The sequence below is a fragment of the Antechinus flavipes genome, chromosome 1 (genome assembly GCF_016432865.1).
Source record: "Antechinus flavipes isolate AdamAnt ecotype Samford, QLD, Australia chromosome 1, AdamAnt_v2, whole genome shotgun sequence".
NCBI lineage: Eukaryota > Metazoa > Chordata > Mammalia > Dasyuromorphia > Dasyuridae > Antechinus > Antechinus flavipes.
In genome coordinates, this window is record NC_067398.1 from 265,383,178 (window position 1) to 265,402,434 (window position 19,257).

At 39.4% G+C, this 19,257-nt stretch overlaps 1 protein-coding gene across 1 annotated transcript; it reads left to right on the top strand.

Moving 5' to 3' along the window:
• The first annotated feature begins 6,060 nt into the window (after window positions 1-6,060).
• On the top strand, window positions 6,061-12,957 carry ITPRIPL2 (ITPRIP like 2). The gene has a single exon (XM_052001789.1). It carries the CDS (start codon window positions 6,822-6,824, stop codon window positions 8,424-8,426), a length of 1,605 nt encoding a protein of 534 aa, XP_051857749.1. The 5' UTR covers window positions 6,061-6,821; the 3' UTR covers window positions 8,427-12,957.
• Window positions 12,958-19,257: the final 6,300 nt, after the last annotated feature.

Genomic DNA, 19,257 nt, shown 5'->3' on the forward strand with positions numbered 1-19,257 from the left:
TGAAGTCAAAACTATTTTCATAGTAATAACAAGATACATTTTCCTATCAAAATTCTCTCTTTTCCAACTATATAGCTTTGTAAAGTCAGATTTTTCTATATATATGTTAGTCAAAACAACATATCATGACAAATTAAATGTAGAAACAGGCATGAGAATCCATCTTTCCAAAAAAGCAGACAATATTCAAATTCTGTAAATATCAATAGATATAACCAACAAAAGCAAAAGCTCTTTGGGGTCCTCAGTAATTTTTAATAGTGTAAAGAGCTCCTGAGACTAAAATGTATAGGAACCCTGGGGTTAATTTACCTTGCCTCATCAGGTAAAACTAGTAACTATGGATAGAAGTTAAAAAGCATTAAATTTTTGCTAGCTATAAATAAAAACTGGGTTGCAAAATACCACAGTGGATGGAATGCCAGGCCTGGAGTCAGAAAAAACTCATTTTTCAGAGTTCATATCTGCCTTCAGACACTACTAAGTCTTACTTAATAGGCAAGTCACTTAACCCCCCTTGACTCAATTACCTCATCTGTAAAATGAGCTAGAGAAGGAAATGGCAAACTACTCTAATATCTTTGCCAAGAAAACCTAGAATGTTGTCATGAAGAGTCAGACACAATTGAAAAATCTTTGAATAACAACGATAACAAATAGAAATGGAATGGGGATGGGTTTCTCTTCATTAGAGGTCATCAGGCAAACACTTGATGACACTTGTTAATTACATTATGGGGATTTTTAAATAAACGATATACATTGGATTGGGCAGCCTCTGATATTGCTTCTAACTGAATTCCATGATTTTGAGATAAGTTTGGTCTCGAGGACCAAAGAACTATACTGAACAGAGCAAAATCTGATAACTGAAATCAGAGGTACAAAGAAAAAGCAGGATGAGATTATCATAAAAAAGTGAGGAATTTCCTAAACTTGTCTCATCCTAAGCATCCCTTCCCTCATCTAGTGAAAACAGCATTAAGAAGAGGGAGGGACGAATTTTGACAGTTCAAAGCAATAATATACTGAGTTTTCTATTTTCTTCTGGTTGTTGTATTCTCATATTGAGCATGATACTTTACCGAGGAAGTCTCTTTTTTCCTTCCCTTGGGGACAATTAGTAAATCTGAGTTTCATTGGCCAGAAAGGAATCAGAGTAATTGTTAAAGTGCTCCTGGGGGATCAAAATATCCAATGTCTTGCTTCTCACAAAGATAGCAATGATTTCTGTCTTTGGACAAAGAAAGGGGAACCCATCCTTCTCCCTCCCCATGTCCCCAAGTGAAAAAAAAATCAGTGATTAAAATCTGAAACTGCTGTTGAGCAGCACAGTTTTCTGATTAGTCATAACCCCATCATGGCTGTGTTTGTAGACACACAATCACAAGGATAACTGCATAGGGTACTGCTCTTATTTTAAGTGTAACTGCCTAAAAGTTCTACAAGAGCCCAAATACTTCTGAAAAGAAAAAGAAAAATCATATTTCTAGTTTTGTCTGTTAATATGGGATAGCTATATAATGCATTAGACTTGTAAAAAAAAAATACCCAGATTTGGACTCATGAACTATATAATCAAAATGAATTATTCACTAGCAGTATGGAAAATACATCAACAATTTTCCTAGTGATGATGACTTTTACTAGGGTCTATGATATTAGCATCCAAACGGAATCTAGTGTAGATGAAAAAAAAAAACCAGTTTTTTAATATTTAATTGTGTTAGGTTTATAGTGTAATTCTCAACGGCTTCAATTGAATATTGGATCATTTTATAGGCATACAATTGCATTACATACTCATTAGCCTTTTCTGTTGCTTCATCTTTGTGAGACCAAAGCTCTCCTTTTTTTTTTTTTTTTTTTTTTTTCAAGTGTGACTCTTATATGAAAAGAGGCCTCGGACAGAGTACAGACCAGGGGAAGCATTTTCCAATGAAGTTCTATAATCCAGTATAGGCTTGGTTTTCTCTGAAGCAAGATAGGACTGGACCAATAGTTCTTTATGGGAGATTATTAAAGTAGGGTCTGTATATCACATATGTGAAAGAATTTTAAATTCCTTTAAAACAACCCCAAACAAATTTGTTCCAAACAAACAAAAGATACCAAAACCCAAGAGACAAGATCAAACTGGGGAATTTCTTTGGATTTAGATTTAGGCATACCTAATTTTGAATCCTTGATATTTACAAACTGTGTGACCTTGGGCATTTTGCTTAATCTTAATGTTAATTTTTCGAAGTGAGTTTTTTCATTCATAAAATGAGGGCAACCATATATTGAGGTTGTAACAATCAACTGAGATAATGTATGTAAAAGTGCTTTGCAAAAAATCTTCCTGCCTTTACAAATGTGAAGGGCTTATTTATTATGCCATATGGTTTAGAATATGCTCCTTCTCCCTCATTTTCACAATCAGACTAGGACAATTCTGGGAATATGAGTCTGTGAAAATATCTAATATGGGAAAGTTTATGCTGAAAATGTCTAATCCTACAATCAGCGGCTTCTAGTCCTGAGAGAAAAGAGTCCACTTTATTACATAAATGAAAGTGAATATGGTACTCATTTCCTAGAGTTTGAAACATCCATATTTTCAATAGCATTCCCTTGGTCAACAACCAGACTTCTCATATTGGCATTCAAAATCCTAATTCAGTTCCATCTTAACCTATCTACTTTTTCACAGTTTCAGGATGCACACATTCCATTTTGCGCTCTGATCTGCACACTTTTTCTCGTCTATGCCATGCTTTCCCTTTGCTTACTTATATCTTACCGTTCAGGGCCCACCTTAAGACAGTGGGACAAAGATCAAGAGCAATGGATATGGAGTCAGGACAGCAGTTCAAAACAAGGCTCAGATATTCTACTAGCTGTGTAATCCTGGGCACATCACTGTATTAATCTCCGTTGCCCCATCTGCAAATGGAATAATAATAGCACTTATGTCCAAGGTATTGCTGTGAGGATAAAATTAGTTAATATTTATAAAGTGCTATATAAATGCTAACTATTATTATTGTCTTTTCTTCTCTATGAAACTTTATCCCCAAACTCAATCAAAAAGAAAAGGAGGAAGGAAAAAGGTAAGAAGGAAGGTGGGAAAGAAAAAAGGAAAGAAAGAAGAAAGGGGAAGGGTGTAATGGATTGAAAACTCTGAGCAGATGCACTGAGATCAGAGCACTTAAAGCCAGTTACCAATTGGACAATACTTTTATCAGTATATGCTTGGAGAAAGAATGGCCCTTCCACTACACTGCAGGCTTGATCAGTTGTATAGAAGATTGGGTGGAGGAGTTGGTGGGTGGAGTGAGAAAACCAGAGTCATTCCGGGCAGATTCGTGTCACGATTGCTCTCACTTTGTATAGCCATTCCATTCATGTCCACAAAGAATAAACAAGGACTTTTGCTGATCCTGACTCCTGCTGATTCTAAAATATCCAAGGTGCTAACACGGGCTTCACTGAAGGGAAGAAAGGGGCATCTGTTAAGTGCTTACTATGTACACTGTGCCAAGTGCTTTACAAATATTGTTATTTGATCCTCATAACAATCCTACAAAGTAGGTAATATTATTATCTCCATTTTACCAGTAGGGAAACTGAGGCAAATGGAGGAACACAGCTAATAAGAGTCCAAGTCAGGATTTGAATTCAGACCTTTCTTACCCCAAGCTCTGTGCTCTATCCATTGAGATCTTTAATTTCCTCAGCTAAATTTTTACCATTTCAAGTACTTCCCATACTCTAAGGTCCTATATGGATATCTCATCATGTAGAACTTTTGACTTCTGGAGAGTCCTACCAAGATGTAAAGGATTTAAGTGGGAGCCTATCTTCAACCTACCTCACACTGGTCTGTTGATGGGATGATGAGGTTTTTTTGGCCACAGCCCTAAGAAACTATCTACTAAATTATAGTGGGAGGACTCCCACTGGTGAAATCATACATTCTTAAAGCAGAAGTAGTTGTGACATCTCCATAACACTGCAAGTTTCTCTAGGTAGGGATGGTACTATAGACTTCTTTTGCATCCCCTAAAGATAGTGTTCATTTGATAAAATGAGTAGAAATCTGAATTTAGAGTCAAGAAGATATGTTTGAATTCTTCCTCAGATATTTCTATCTGGGCTATGCACTTAACCTCTCTCAGATTCAGTATCCTGATCTGTAAATGGGGGATAATTCACCAGTCTCAAAGGGTTATTTTGAGGATCTTTAAAGAGCTGTATAAATGCTAGCAATTAGTAGTAGTGCAGCTTGCTATTGATGTTTTTTCCCCCTTTTTTCTTCAATATCCTTTGTAGTTTCCCTGAACATGGGGCTCAATCTTTGGGAGTCAGCCATAATGAATTGCTTGTCCAATATTTCCCTATAGGGATAGTTTGAGGAGGATTCTATAATGGACAGCATTAAAGACTTAACTTTCATCTGGGAACTAGGTCATATTCATAGGATTTGCTGATTCAAAGGGTGGTTCCTGGATAAAAATACTAGATTTATTTTCTGCTGCATAATTATAAAAAAAAATTGCAAGCTAATTTGTAGTACATTTTTTCTTTAAATTCAAAATTTGAATTCTCAAGTGTATGATATAAAATCATTAAAATGGAATGTAAATAGTTGAGGGACCCTTAAGTCATCCAATCTTTTCATTTTAGAGATGAATAAACTAAGACTCAAAGTAGTTGATTTGTCCATGATCATGTAGCCAGTTAGTGGCAATATGGGGGTAAAACTCTTGTCTTCATTTTTCAGGTCATTGGGGGAAGGGGTGAGCTCTGGCACTCTGTAGCTGTTTCCTTTTCCCTTGGAGGAAATATAGAGATGGAATGAAAATAGAAATAAAGGAGTTTACTTCAAATTGCTTAAAGGAAAAGATTCTGAGATCATATGACAGATGTTGACAGTCTCTATCATACCCCTATCCCCAGCTTGCTACTCAGAGACTTCAGGAGTTTCCCCTTTGATGATGAGATCCAGGACACTCTTGATTGAACAGAATTATCTCTCTCCCAATGAGAGAACTTCTTCACTCTGTATTGTCTAGTAGATATTATTTTGTGAATACCTTCTCTGATTTCTGTTTTGCTATGATTTAGACAAATGGGTTTTCTTGGTTTAAAAATGGAAGAGCAGAGAGACAGACAGACAGAGTGACAGAGAGAGAGACAGAAACAGAGAGAGAGAAAGAGACAGACAGAGATAGAGACAGACAGAGACAGAGACAGAGACAGAGTGACAGAGAAACAGAGACAGAGACAGAGACAGAGACACACACACACACAGACACAGAGAGACAGAGACAGAGACAGTGACAGAGAAACAGAGACAGAGACACACACACATACACACACAAAAAGAGACAGAAAGAGAAAGACAGAGAGAGAGAGAGAGAGAGAGAGAGAGAGAGAGAGAGAGAGAGAGAGAGAGAGAGAGAGAGAAGGAGGGAGGGAAGGAAAGGAGAGACAGACACGGAGAGGAAAGAAAAGGGATCTATAACAAGAGACATTTTCTGAAAACCGGAATATATAATAGGTCTATTACTAGAGGAGAAACCTTCCCCCCAACTAGCCACTACATATATATTATCCGTTACATATACATATAGATAAACATATATAGAATAAAGAGAAAGAAATTAGGAAGGAAAGAAAAAAAAAAGGAAGGGAAGGAGGAAGGGAAGGAAGAAGAGAGAATGAAAAGAAGGCAAGAAGGAAGATAGGAAAATAGGTCATATGTCTATAACCCCCAAAGCTCACCACTCCCATCCTGCTAGCAAGAGCGTATTACATTTAGGGATTATATCCTGGATGTGTTTTTAATTTCTCTCTACCCTCCACTTTCATTTTGGCTGTTTGTTTATCAACAATTCCGCTCGTGCAGTAACTGCCCTGGGCCAAAGCTTGCACAGAGTGCGCCTGCCCCAGCAAGTCCTTTTTCATGTTTCCAAATCTTGGGTTTCTGGTATTTTCAGTACCTGGTTGCAAAGAACCAAGTTTCTGGCCCAGTTTTGCTGGACTGCCAGGTCCGCTCCGGCCTCGTGTAGCTTTAAGGAGGCGGCCCCGGGGGAGGGGGCCGACCCCGCCCTCTCTTGCTCGACTCCCAGACATAGGCATTTCCTCCCCACTCGCTGGCTCGGCCTCTTCTCTCCTCGGAAGAGGAAACTTCTCGGCCCAAGTAACGGGATCGGGGAAAGCCAGGGCCTGAGCCTCGGGAGTCCTGTTCCAGCGGTGCCAGAGTTGGGACGCGGACCGACCGACCCGACAACTCGCAGATTTGAGCTTTGGCAGGGACGCGAAGGGGAGAGCCTCCGAATTTGGCAGGGCACTGAACTGAAAGAAGCGCGGACCAGGAGAGGGTAAGACTACAACGAACGGGTTAGGGGCCGGGACAGCGGCTGGCTGGAGGGACTACGCCTGGACCCAGAGCCACGAGAAAAACCGAGTTGGGAACAGCCCTGAGCTAGAGACGGGACGAAAGCGGCGGAGAGGCCCGGACCCGAGGCTTGCGCTGGAGGGCGGGGTGGGGCAGAGCCGGAACCTAAGCTGGAAAGAGAACTTGAGCTGGGAGAAGGGACCGAAGAGAGCCCGGGAGCCAGAGAAGGTGCGGGAGCCGGAATTGATCGAGAAGGGGAGGCTAGCCTTCCAAGGACCAGATAAGAGCTAAGCCGGCTCCAAGGAGGGAGACGGAGGCAGGACAGGACTCAAACTACCGCCTGTATGCGGGGGCGGAAAAGGGGGCGCCACCGTCGCCGCGGAGGACCAGACCATGGGCTGACCACCACCGTACGTCGCCCTCGGCGCCCAGCATGTCGGTGCACTACACCCTTAATCTGCGGGTCTTTTGGCCACTGGTGACCGGCTTCTGCACCGCCCTGGTCTGCCTTTACCATGTCCTGAGCGGAAGAGGCGGCTCTACCGCGCCCCAGGACGGCGAGGATGCCGGCTTCCCGCTGCTCAAAGCCATTCTCTTGCTGTTCTTGGGCTACCTCCTTCTGCGTTTTCGCCACGCTGCCCGCCAGCGCTTCCTGCCTCGAGCTCCCCACCAGGGGCTCACTCCCTCCTCTTCGAGACTTTTCCATGAGCCAGGCCTGGGTGTTTTATTGGAAAGCTACTATGAGCACGAAGTTCGCCTGTCCCCTCATGTGCTGGGTCACAGCAAAGCGCACGTGAGCCGCATCGTAGGCGAACTGGTCCGTGCCGGCCGGGCCAGGGGAGCTCCAGGTCCTTCCCCCGGAGGAGCGCTAGCTCTGGCCTTTCGGGGGGACTTCGTCCAGGTAGGCAGTGCCTACGAGCAGCACAAGATCCGCCGGCCTGATGGCTTTGATGTGCTGGTCCCCTTGCGCCTCCCCCCTCTGGTGGCGCTGGAGCCTCGGGGCTTGGGATCGGAGCCCGAGTTGCCTGTGGCGCTTCGTGGCTGCTTCGTGTGCGCTCTTAAGGCCCCACCGCCGTCGCCTTCTGGTGGGGCTGGAAACCAGTGGCACCGGGACTCCAAACCCTTCTCCGACGGCTTCTGTGTAGATTTGCGCGGCCGGCGCCACCTCTCTGCGGCGCTGGTGTCGCGTTGGTTTCAGGCGCACTTGCAACGATGTCTCGCCACGGTGCGGTACAGCTTGGAAGAGCGCTGCAGAGTCAGCTTATCCCCGGGGGGCCTCGACCAGCCTCCTACGTTGCACATTCTACCTTGTCGCACCGACTACGGTTGCTGCCGGCTCTCAATGGCTGTGCGCCTTATCCCTGCTGTACATCTGGGCGATGGAGTGTTCCTAGTGGCACCACCGTTGCCTCCTCCAGGGCTCCTGTCGGACCTCCCAGGAGGGTTGAAGGCCGAATCGCTGTGGGGATTGAACACGGCCCGCCAGGAGCAACGCCTCCTGGGCTGGCTGCAAGAACGAGCCCCACCGGGGTCCTGTCACCTTAAATGCTTGCAGTTGCTAAAGGCACTGAGAGATCTGGGCGCCCGAGGGCTGGACCCTGTGGCTTCCTCACAGTGGGGGCGCATCCTTTCGTCTTACACGCTTAAGACCGCGCTTCTGACGCTGCTGCTGCGAGGGGATTCTCTGCATAGTTGGGAAGAGGTCTGTCTGAGAGAGCGGCTGGAGGAGCTGGTGCTCTACCTGCGGGACTGCTTGCTCCGCCGCCGTCCGCTTTTTCACTGTCTTCTGGGCCCCGAAGGAGCAGTCGCACTCACCACTGAGATCGGCCCGCTGCCCAAAGTATTGCGCGAAGCTGCCCCTGTCGACCTCCTGGCCTCTTACGACGGGCGCGCCCGGGAGTTCGTGGCAGCGCGACTGGTGTCCACGTGGCGCCGGCTGCCCCAGCTTCTCCGAGTTTATGGGGGACCCCGCTACCTTTCCAGATGCCCCCAGCCTCGGAGCCAGCGAGTCCAAGGTTTCCCGGAGCATGATCCCTAAAACTGGGAAAGAGCCTTCACCTGACCACTAATTTCGTGAAGTGATTCCGAAGGATAGTTGCTAGCTTAGTACGGCCCCTCTCTCAGTGCCATGGGGGAGGTGAGGGTCGGAAAATGAACAAATGATGCTTTTGGTTCATGGGGTTGGAGGGTGCGGGTCCAGTTAAAACGGTTGAGTCGCCAGAATGAATGACTCATCATTACGACACCAGTGGTGCAGAGGAGGTCCCTTTATTTTTGGAGGGCCCTCCTCATCTCCGGGCAGAGTTTGGTCCAAGCTTTCTTTACATTATAGATGTTAGAGATATATACATTGCTGCCACTACCTTAGGAACAAAAAAAGCACAGTTTAAATGATGATTCCTTTTTAAATAGTCTATGGGAACCCGGGAAATTGGGAGAGTATGGTCGAAAGGGGAGTTGGGGAAGGTAGGGCACGTTTTTTATCCTAGGCCCATAGCATGTGTTCACTTGCCTTACAAAAATCAATCTAGATCTTAAACCACAGCTGGAAGAGGAGGGGATAATGTACTGTGTAACTTATAGATTCTACAAATTAGTATTAATGTGCTCTATGAGCAGTGCAATTAAGAACATGTTTGACAAGATTTCAAAGCATTCTATTGCACAGCATGCCAAAGGGTGATGGAGAATTTGTTAGGAAAAAAAAAGCCTTTTAAAGAGAATAGCACTTTATTTTGATAAATGCCTTAATTTTATAGTGATTGTTATTACCAACTGTTGCATTTTGCAGACCAATTATACAGCAATATAAATTAGTTGGCATCTTTACTTAAGATTCCTGAAGAAGCCAAGGAATGAAAAATGCTGGTTAGTGCAAAGGACCATGGGTAACAACAAATGTTTTTCAGTAACACTGATGAGATCATAAAACTTATCAGTGCCTAGATTATTTAGGCCTTCCCTTTGGCTTATTATGCCAAATTTTTGCTACTTGATACAAGGTAATCTTTTCTTCAGCCACCCTCCACCCATTTTAAAATGCCTTACTGAAAACCCAGGGTACATTCATGTTGGAATGATCTTTGTTTCGTTGCACAGCCACCACTCAAGCTGAACTTAGAGCCTGAAGGGACCCTGAAGGAAGCTATGCCAGTTATTTTAATACTGTGTATTCTCAGAGACTGCCAAACTTCCATAAAATAGCTGCATTTTCACATAGTACAATACCTTGGGAATAGGTTTGCAGGTTCATTAAGGATGGTTATTCCTTGGGTAGCAAAGGGAAAATGCAAAAAATACAGAGCAAAGGAAATGATAACCTTTGTTAACTGCCCCCCTCTCCTCTAGGCATAAATCATAACTAAGGAAACCCAACATAGCATTGAAGTTCTATTTCTTTTGCTATAATCTTTTCTGAAATCTTTTCTTAGGAGCTTCTGAATTTCTGTTTTTGACTGAGGTGCAAGTCACATTTTTAACCACTTTCCCTGGTCAGTTGTCTCACTGATTGGAATGACAGGGTTTTGGATTTGATCTATACTGTGTGTGTTTAAAATAAATGGATATATCTCAAGAATTCAGTCTTTAAAATGTAAAGTACTAACTGTCCAGAATAAGACCATTGATGAGTGCTTGGACAGTCTTGAGGAAGTTCCTCAAAATTTGCTGCTTTGGGAGGTTCCTCTCTCAAGTTTCTGAATGAATAATTTATAAGCAATAACCTCACATGAGAACTTCTCAGACTGGACTGCACTGAACACTGGCTTCCTTTGAAACATAGGATAAATCATTAGGGAAACGATTGGAAATGTGTCTTGGAGGAATTAGTTTGTTGTTTTTTTTTTGGTAGATAACTCAGTTTATAGTTTCTATCCAAAAGCCATTCCAGCTTCTTCTTCTTCTTCTTCTTCTTTTTTTTTTTTTTTTTAATATCAGTGTTAATCATTAGGTACTGAATTTGCCAAAACAATCTGTCTGACAGGTGACATAAAGGAATCTAAACTTTGCCATTAAGATAAACTTTTAAATAGATACTAAGGTTATTCTTTATCTGGGTATATATATAAATTTCATGTAATCAACCTAAAGAGCATTCTTATTAGCTAGTAAAGGAACTGGGACAATTGAAAATAGTTGACCTCAAAATATTTCCATTTTAGTTTAGGACGAATTTTTTAATCTTTAGAATGGGAAGATAGAAGAAGTTGAGCAACTATAAAACTTAAGAAAGTTAATTTATCACATTTTCTAACTGTGGTGATGGGTTCTTTATTAAAAATGTTATTTAAAAATATAAATTTGATAATGTGCTGCTGCTGCAGCTTTATTTTCAGGTATCCTATCTAAAGCCATGACTATTCTCAAGGTTTTATTATTATCTTTATTATTTTTTTAAATTAATGGGGCATTGTATTTGTGTTTTCTAAACATAAATGTCTTATTTATATGCCATGCTGAGCAATTTTTCATTGTACATGGTAACCAAAGCTTAAAGATTTAGATCAATTTTGGTCAATGCTTAGTAGCCCAAAACATGTACTATGTACACTTGAAATAATATGGCATATAACAAGGGATGGTGGTTGCCTAGGGCACTTAAGTTTATTTTTTACTTTATTATAGCACTATTCCCTTAATTGAGCTGAACTATATGGTGGATCACTCCAGTGGGTAGTTCTCTCTCATATATATTTTTAATTTACACTTTTTTTGGTACTGGAGATAAGATACGTGGCAATTTCTAATGAGTTTGTTTTATTTTTCTGCTGGTACCACAGTAGTTATATGAGTTGCTGGTGCCAGGAGAAAATTGGAGGAAGATAGGAATCATTGCAGCTTGAGGCACCCAAAGGTAACTTCCACTAACCCCTATGGGAACTGTACTGGATTCTTCTGAGGAGGATAGAATTAAGTTTTTGAAAACTCAAGCCTGAGAAAAGAAAAATGAGAAAGGGAAACAAAGAATGTTGGAAGGACTAGGAAAGTGAATCAAAAATGGCAAAGTAAGCAATCTGAAGAGTGAAAACTTGTGATGATAGGTAATAGAGAATGGGGTAGGAGGAATTCATTTTAACTCTGTATTATGTTAAATGGTCTGCTCTTCAAATATATATGACTTGGTGTTTTTGGTTATAGATTGTAATTTTGTTATCTATATTGGGGGTGCAATATTCCAAGTATTAGATATTATCTTATCTAAGCTTTATTGTAAAGTTAAGCCAGCAGAATGATAAAACTATAGGTAGGACTTTTTACATACAGTTTGCCTAATGTGACTATAGAGAGTTGAGTTGTTAGGACAGCAATTGGATTCTTTAGCAGAGGAAATATGAATAAATTCATAGCACTTCCCTGGGACAGTGGTCTTAGACTTTTCTGCCATATTGGATTTGACCATCCAGATTGCACATATTTTCTGGTGGTGTCTTAAGTACCACCTTGGGAATAAGCCAGATTCCACCTTTTGTCTCACTTTACCATGTCTTAATTTCAGTCTTGAACTTCCTCCTCTCATGGGTATATTAACTTTTTCAGGCTACTAGATTAGCCTCTAATAAAGCAGGACTTTATCCATTGGCATCCCTAGCAGCCTGAAAAAGTTAGTCTACCTCCAAGTGCCACTTTGCAAAATTGGATCGAAATTTGTCTCTTAGTAAGATATGACCTCAAAGTTCTGGTTTTCTCCCTTATCTCAAGAGCAAGTGCCTCTGTGACTTTGGGCCTGTCTGCTTCAGCATCCCCATCTGTAAACTGAACCTCATGAGAGGTTTGTGAGGAATAGCATAGCTAATGCTGGTTTACAATGTACATTGAAAAGGAAAAAAAAAAAACCCTCAGTATTATCATCATTATTGTTATTTTTTAAAGCATATCTATGACTTCTTAGACACTACTGTTTTGTAATTTCATATGTACATATTTTTATGCCTATATTTTTGAAAGGTATAAAATACTCATAAGGGTAGGTTATAATGATCCTATTAGCCATGGATGTAGGAGTGGGAGGGACTGGAGAAGAATAAAATTATAGATATATCAAGTTATATAAATGTACAACTAAGTCATATACATATTTCTTTCCCATTATCAGAAGATAATATGTGATCTTAAGCAAACTTGACATATTTTGATTAGCAACACTATTAAGTGCCTAGTATATTCAGAACACCTGGGGAGAGAGAAAAATATATGACAGTTGTTGTCCTCCTGAATCTAATGTGCCTTAATTCAGTCATCTTAAAACATTCCACCTATTTTATTTTTCAAAAGTGCATAAAATGTTGCAGAGCAAGTCTGTTTAATATTTTTTGTCCTTTGTCAGAGAAAAATCATTTGTAAAATGTCTTTGAAGAAAAAAAAAAGACCAAAGAATTAACTGAATATTGTTCTGCTGCTATTGCAAAAAAAAAAAAAAAAAAAAAGCTTAAAATTTCTACCTATTTCAAAGTGTTAAAATGTGCCATTTTCTTTCTCTTTTAAGGTCCAGACATTTGCACTTTTATTGGGAAGAGGGTGACTTTAAATTGTTTTTCTATATTTCACTCTATGAATAAACAAGCTTTTTGAAACCTCTGGCTGTAGATTGAATTTGTATGGGGAGATTCGTGTGACTGTATATATAAAACTTGTTCTAGATTTTGATACTTTATACAAATTTGTATCTTTTTTTTTCACATGAAAAGGAAATTTGTTTCCTATGAAGCAAATATAATGATTATAATTTGCATGTGCATATTATATAAAAGGTTGGGAAAAAGTGCCAAGGTCATATCTTGTCATGGGGATTGTTGCAGCCTGGGAACCTGCCCCCAAGGCTTGTCAGAAGTCAAGCAAGACTGGGATTTCCTAGTTTTATGTATATTTTCCCTATATAGATATCCTGTGGCTATTCTTCAGGTCTCAGCCCCAATGTTACCAGTCCTACTTTGTTGTGTCCCTTTAGTTTCCATCCCAAGATCCTTCAGTACATGGATTGTCTCTGACTTTCTCTAAATGATAAATGTTTACTACTAAGAATACTGCCTTAAGGAGAAATTTAAGTCTGAAGCTGAAGAAGTGATCAAAGCCTGCCAAGATGAAACCAGCAGCCTTCTGTCCATAAAATATTAATCTCGATTTGTTCCAAGGAAAACCTAGATCCTTATGCCCAATTATGGCACACCTTATTACCCAGAAATGTTCATAGTGATTATTTGACTTTCTCATATCTATTTGAAGGAGGTAGTGTGATAGATTGAATAGAGATTTATCCTCATTGTTCCACTTTTTCTGCCACATACTGACTGTGACTGGCCAAGCCTCCATAGCACCCTAGGAAACTATAGATTATAAATTGAAAAGTAAGTGCTGATGTGAATTACTAAGGGCAGTTTACTTTGGGGGAGTTCTCTATGGAATCACTGCTCCAATCCAAAGTCCACAGGATAATCACTCAGCCCCAGTTTTTTCATTTTTGAGACAAGGAGTATGTCATCTATAACGTATTGGGATGATGGGAAAATTTGAACATTTGAAAAGTAAATTTCTAAAAAAAATAGACCTCTTGAATCTTAGATATCATTGTCCAATCATGCTGCAATTGCAGAGAGAGTCTTAGTCCCTTTAATTGTTGAGATTCTAGGTGTGTGCCACATTGTACAAGGAAAACAACATACAGTACTCGATACATTTTTTTGTTTTACTATTGTTCAGTTGTGTCCAACTCTTCATGATCCCATTTGGGGTTTTCTTGGCAAAGATGGAGTGGTTTGCCATTTTCTTTTCCAGCTTATTTAATAGATCAAGAAACTGAGGTAAATAAAGTAAAGTGACTACTAACTCAGGATCCCACAGCTAGAAAGAGTCTGAGGCCAGATTTTATTTTTTAATTTTTAAAGCTTTTTATTTTCAAAACATTCATGGATAATTTGATGACATTGACTCTTGCATAGCCTTGTAAAGTTTCAGATTTTCTCCTTCTTACCCCCTCTGCTAGAAGGCAAGCAGTTCAATATATGTTAAATACAATATGTATAAACATTTATGCAATTCTCTTGCTGTATGAGTAAAATCAGATTAAAAAAAAGTAAATGAATAAGAAATTCAAACAAACAACAACAAAAAGTGAGAATGTTATGTTATGATCCACATTCAGTTGCCAAAGTCCTCTCTTTGGGTGTAGATGGCTTTCTCCATCACAAGATCGTTGGAACTGGCCTGAATCATTTCATTGTTGAAAAGAACCACGTCCATCAGAATTGGCTATTATATAGTTTTGTTGTTGCTGTGTATAATGATCTAGTTCTGCTTATTTCCCTCAGCATCAGTTCATGTAAGTCTCTCCAGGTCTCTCTGACATCATCCTGCTGATTCTTTCTTATAGAACAATAATATTTTTTAATATTCATACACCATAACTTATTCAGCCATTCTCCAACTGATGGGCCTCCACTCGGTTTTCAGTTTCTTGTGAGGCCAGATTTTAAACTAGGGGAGATGTCTTCCTCACTCCAGGCACTCAATCCACTGTACCACCATTCCACTCTATTCTCAGGACAGCTGCCACCAAATTTATTGTCAGAAGGAAAGCTAGATCGAAGCTTAGAATGTTTGCTTACAGAAACAAATTCTGTCCAGTTAGGCCCTCTTTTAGAGATTGAATGTACTTCCTTAGATGATGTTCACAACCCACTTCTTGGACTAAATCAATGCTTTCTTCAGTGCTGGCTAACTTCACCATTTCCTTCTTCCTTTTTCCTTTGCCCCATCTTCTTCTGTTCATTAGACTAGGAGCACCTATCCATTGTTTTGTTTCACAGGTGTTATTTTTTTGCCTCCCCCCCTTTTTTTTGGATCTTACATTGATTTTATTAGAATTATTTGTATGTTATTTCCTTCCTAGAATCAATAAATGTTAGAGCAGAAAGAAACTTTATTAATGCTTTTTATTTTCAAAACATATGCATAGATAATTTTCAATATTCACCCTTGCAAAACCTGTGTTCCAAATTGTTTTCTCTCTTCCTTGCTCCCATCTCTTCCTCTAGATGTCAAGTAATCCAATATATATTAAACATGTGCAGTTCTTCTATACATATTTCCACAATTATGCTGCACAAGAAAAATCAGATCAAAAAGGAAAAAAATAAGAAAAAACAAAATTTTGCCTTTGTATTTCTAACTCTTAGCACAGTGCTGGGCTCAAAGTTGGATCTTAAATGCTACTTGACTGATCTTTGTTTCTTGCAGCCTTCTGTAACTGCCCACTTAGGGTTTAAAACATTGACACAAAGTATTGCCGATATACTCTGGATGTGTAATTAGCTAGTCTTGTGGGCTACTTCTGCTTAAGCTGGTGATTTTGTATACTCAACTTTCAGGGCACTGGACTAATCCAGAATCCTGACTGTTGACCACAAGTAAATCATGTAATATCTCAGCATTCTTTTTTGTGTTATTGTTTGTTCTTTGTTCTCCAATGGTATCACTTGATGTCTTGTCTTTCCAGGGAACTGGATTTAAGGGAAGTATTAAAAGCTAGGTGGCACAGTGGACAATATGGGACTTGGAGTCAGGAAGACCTGAATTCATATATGGCCTATAACACTTAGTAGCTGTGTGATCCTGGGCAAGTCACTTTACCTGTTTGTCTCAGTTTCCTCATTTGTAAGATGAACTGGAGAAGAGAAGCCCCTCACCCCACCCCCCAAAAATGGCAAACTAGTATGTTTGTCAAGAAAACCTCAAATGGGGTCATGAAGAGTCACACAAGACTGAAAAAAACTGAACAACACAATTAAGGGAATTTTTCTCAATACTATTTGTTCCCTTCTATTTTTGACTTTTCTTTGTAGATTCATGGATTTAGACCTCAGAAATCACCCAATCCAATTTCTAATGTCAATCAAATAAGCATTTATTAAGCTCTTGTATGCTAAGAAGAGTAAAAAATATACCTGCTCTCAAAATATTTACAAACTGATGGGAGAAATAAAATAAACATACATATATAGATGGAAAAGGAAGGTAATCTCAAAGGAAAAGCTAAACTGACTAGGGTAATTGGTGGACTATGTGTGTGGAGGGGAAAAAAGTGACTGGAAAGGGGTCAGGCTGTGAAGTTTAGATACAAAAAAAAATTGTAATTGATCATTTAAGATAAATGGTTAAGTGTTTTGTAAATCTTAAAAAGTTATATAAATGGAGTGAATTACTATTATGCTGATGATCTTGGAGGAAATAGAGGGTCCCACAAGTTTTTTGAGTTAGGAGAGTGTCTTCTTTCAAGAAAACCACTTCAGAAAATCTGTGGAGATTGGTTTGGATGTGATAGAGACCTGAGGCAAAGAGGTCAATTAGGAGGCTATTATAATCTAGGTGAGAATTTGAGGGCCTGAACTTTGCGGACATATAGGAGAGAGATATGTAACCACGGCCATTCCACATTCTTCTCTTTCACATCATTCCATTCCTTTCCAGGAAGTCTAAGTAAACTGCTCTTGCTGCCTTTTTGTCTTTTCTCCAAATAACCCTGGCAAAAGCTTACTTGAATTATGTTATGAGGGCTGGTGAATGAAGAGAGATTTTGGAATAAAATTAAGCCCAAGGCCACAGATCTCCAAAAGGGAAATGTAAAATATCATTATGAACCTGGAAGATGATTTAATCTAACATGAGTTCCCCTTTTTCCTAGCTTAAGCAGAAGGAAGCATAAGCAAAAATAGACCATTATGTCATAGTGAGACTTACCCTCATAGTAATTGTTCAAAAAGTCCCTCACATCCTTTTTTTTTTTTTTTTTTTTTGCTGAGGCAATTGGGGTTAAGTGACTTGCCCAGGGTCACACAGCTAATAAGTATTGAGTCTGAGACCAGATTTGAACTTAGGTCCTCCTGACTTCAGAGCTGGTACTCTATCCACCAGGCCACCTATCTACCCCAAGTCCTTCACATTTTAACAGATAATACACACATTCAAGTCTTCCTGCCTTTGAGCCTTCAGAGTGTTCTTTAAAAACAAACTTTCATAAATATTTAATGTATTTATTTTAAAATTTTATTTAATTTTTAATTTATGGGATAAAACAAATATTTCCATAACATAATATAAGAAAAAAGATGATTATACATGAAACTATAAATCTGTTATGTACATCTTGCTATTTCATTTAAATATGTAATAAAGTTAAGTAAATTTTTTCCCTTTTTTTTTTCTTTCTGCCTCTCCCCTATTCCATTCTAGAGATGGATACTATTAGATATATGTAAAATTTTTCTGTATAAACTTCTATTTATCAATTATTTCTTGAGATGCAGATAGCATCATCTCTCTTCATATGTTCTTTGTTTTTTATTTGGGTATTTATAATAGTCAAAATGACTTAGCTACTCAAAGTCATCCATAAAACAATATTACTGTTACTGTGTACGATGTTGTTTTTTTTGTTGTTCTGTTCTCTTCGATCTTCATCATTTTGTGCAAGTCTTTTTATGCCTTTTTAAGATCATTGTGCTCATCATCACAACCATATACCACACAACCTGGCCAGTTGTTCACCAGTTGATGGGGATCCCTGATAATGCCAGTTCTTAGGCATCACAAATATTATAAAAATATAAATACATATAAATGTCATAAACATCCCCTTTATATTCAAAGTTATAATTACTATTTGTGAACTTCCCTCCATTTTATAGTTAATCAATATTTTCTTTCTCAGACTATCTTTTTATTTTATCATATAACCTCCCCCCACCATCCCAAATTTCCATACACCTTTAAAAGTTCCTCCCACAACCTGTCCTCCATTTTTCTCTCTTCTCTACATATTCAGCAGGTTTTACATTGTTTCTTCTACAACCCAGATGGGAGTAAGGTTCCAACATTATCAGCCCTTCACCTGCACCTGCTCCTATATACGTTACTTTCTTACTTTCAATTTATGTCCAACTCTGCCCATTCCTCTCAATATAGAGAGCCTGCAGGCTGCCACTTATTTAAAAAATAAAGTGATTCAGAGGATCTAATGCTAGGCCTAAAGTCCAGAAGATTCATCTTATTGTGTTCAAATCCAGCCTCAGAAATTTAATTAGTATATTAGGCAAGTCACTTAATCCTGTTTGCCTCAGTTTCCTCATCTGTAAAATGAACTAGAAAAGGAAATGGCAAACCCCTGAAGTGTCCTTGCCAAGAAAACTCCATTTGAGGTCACAAACAATAAGTGTGATATCTGGGAATATATATAATCAAAGCAATTTTATTTTCACAACTCCTCCCAAAAAAACCCCACCCCACCCACTAAGTAATTAGAATTATATGTGCCTCTTATTTTTAATTTAAAAAAAGGATAAATTTTGCCATGAGACAGCAGACAAACCAAACAAATCTGTAAACAAATCTTTCATAAATTATACTGTCCCCTAATTGTTACGCATAGCTATGAATAAGGATGATTGTCTCTGGTTGGTTATTATTGGTACTTAACTAAAATGAAAGTGAAAAGATGTCTTTCAAATATCACAAATGCAAATGTGACTTTAATTATGAGTTTGGAAATGGAGAACTTAACTTCTCTATCACTCATTTGTGTGAGATGCTAGGGAAAGGTGCTAAAGGAAAGGATTTGTCATTTTTCCAATGGTTTAAACATTTTTTTTTATTTTGGATAAATGCCCAGCATTCGGAAACTGATCGGTATGAGCTGCCTCTTTCCAAATCATCAGATAAAGTACTTAAAATGTACTGAGGTTTACTCTTGCAAAATTCATAGCAGTGTGGGCCAGCTACTGGCAGAAGAGCACAGGCTTTGTCCGGAAGAACTCCAGTTATTCAAACAAAACAGTGAATTGCTGCTGGCTTGGAGGAAGACGTCTGCCTTTGAGTTTCCATAG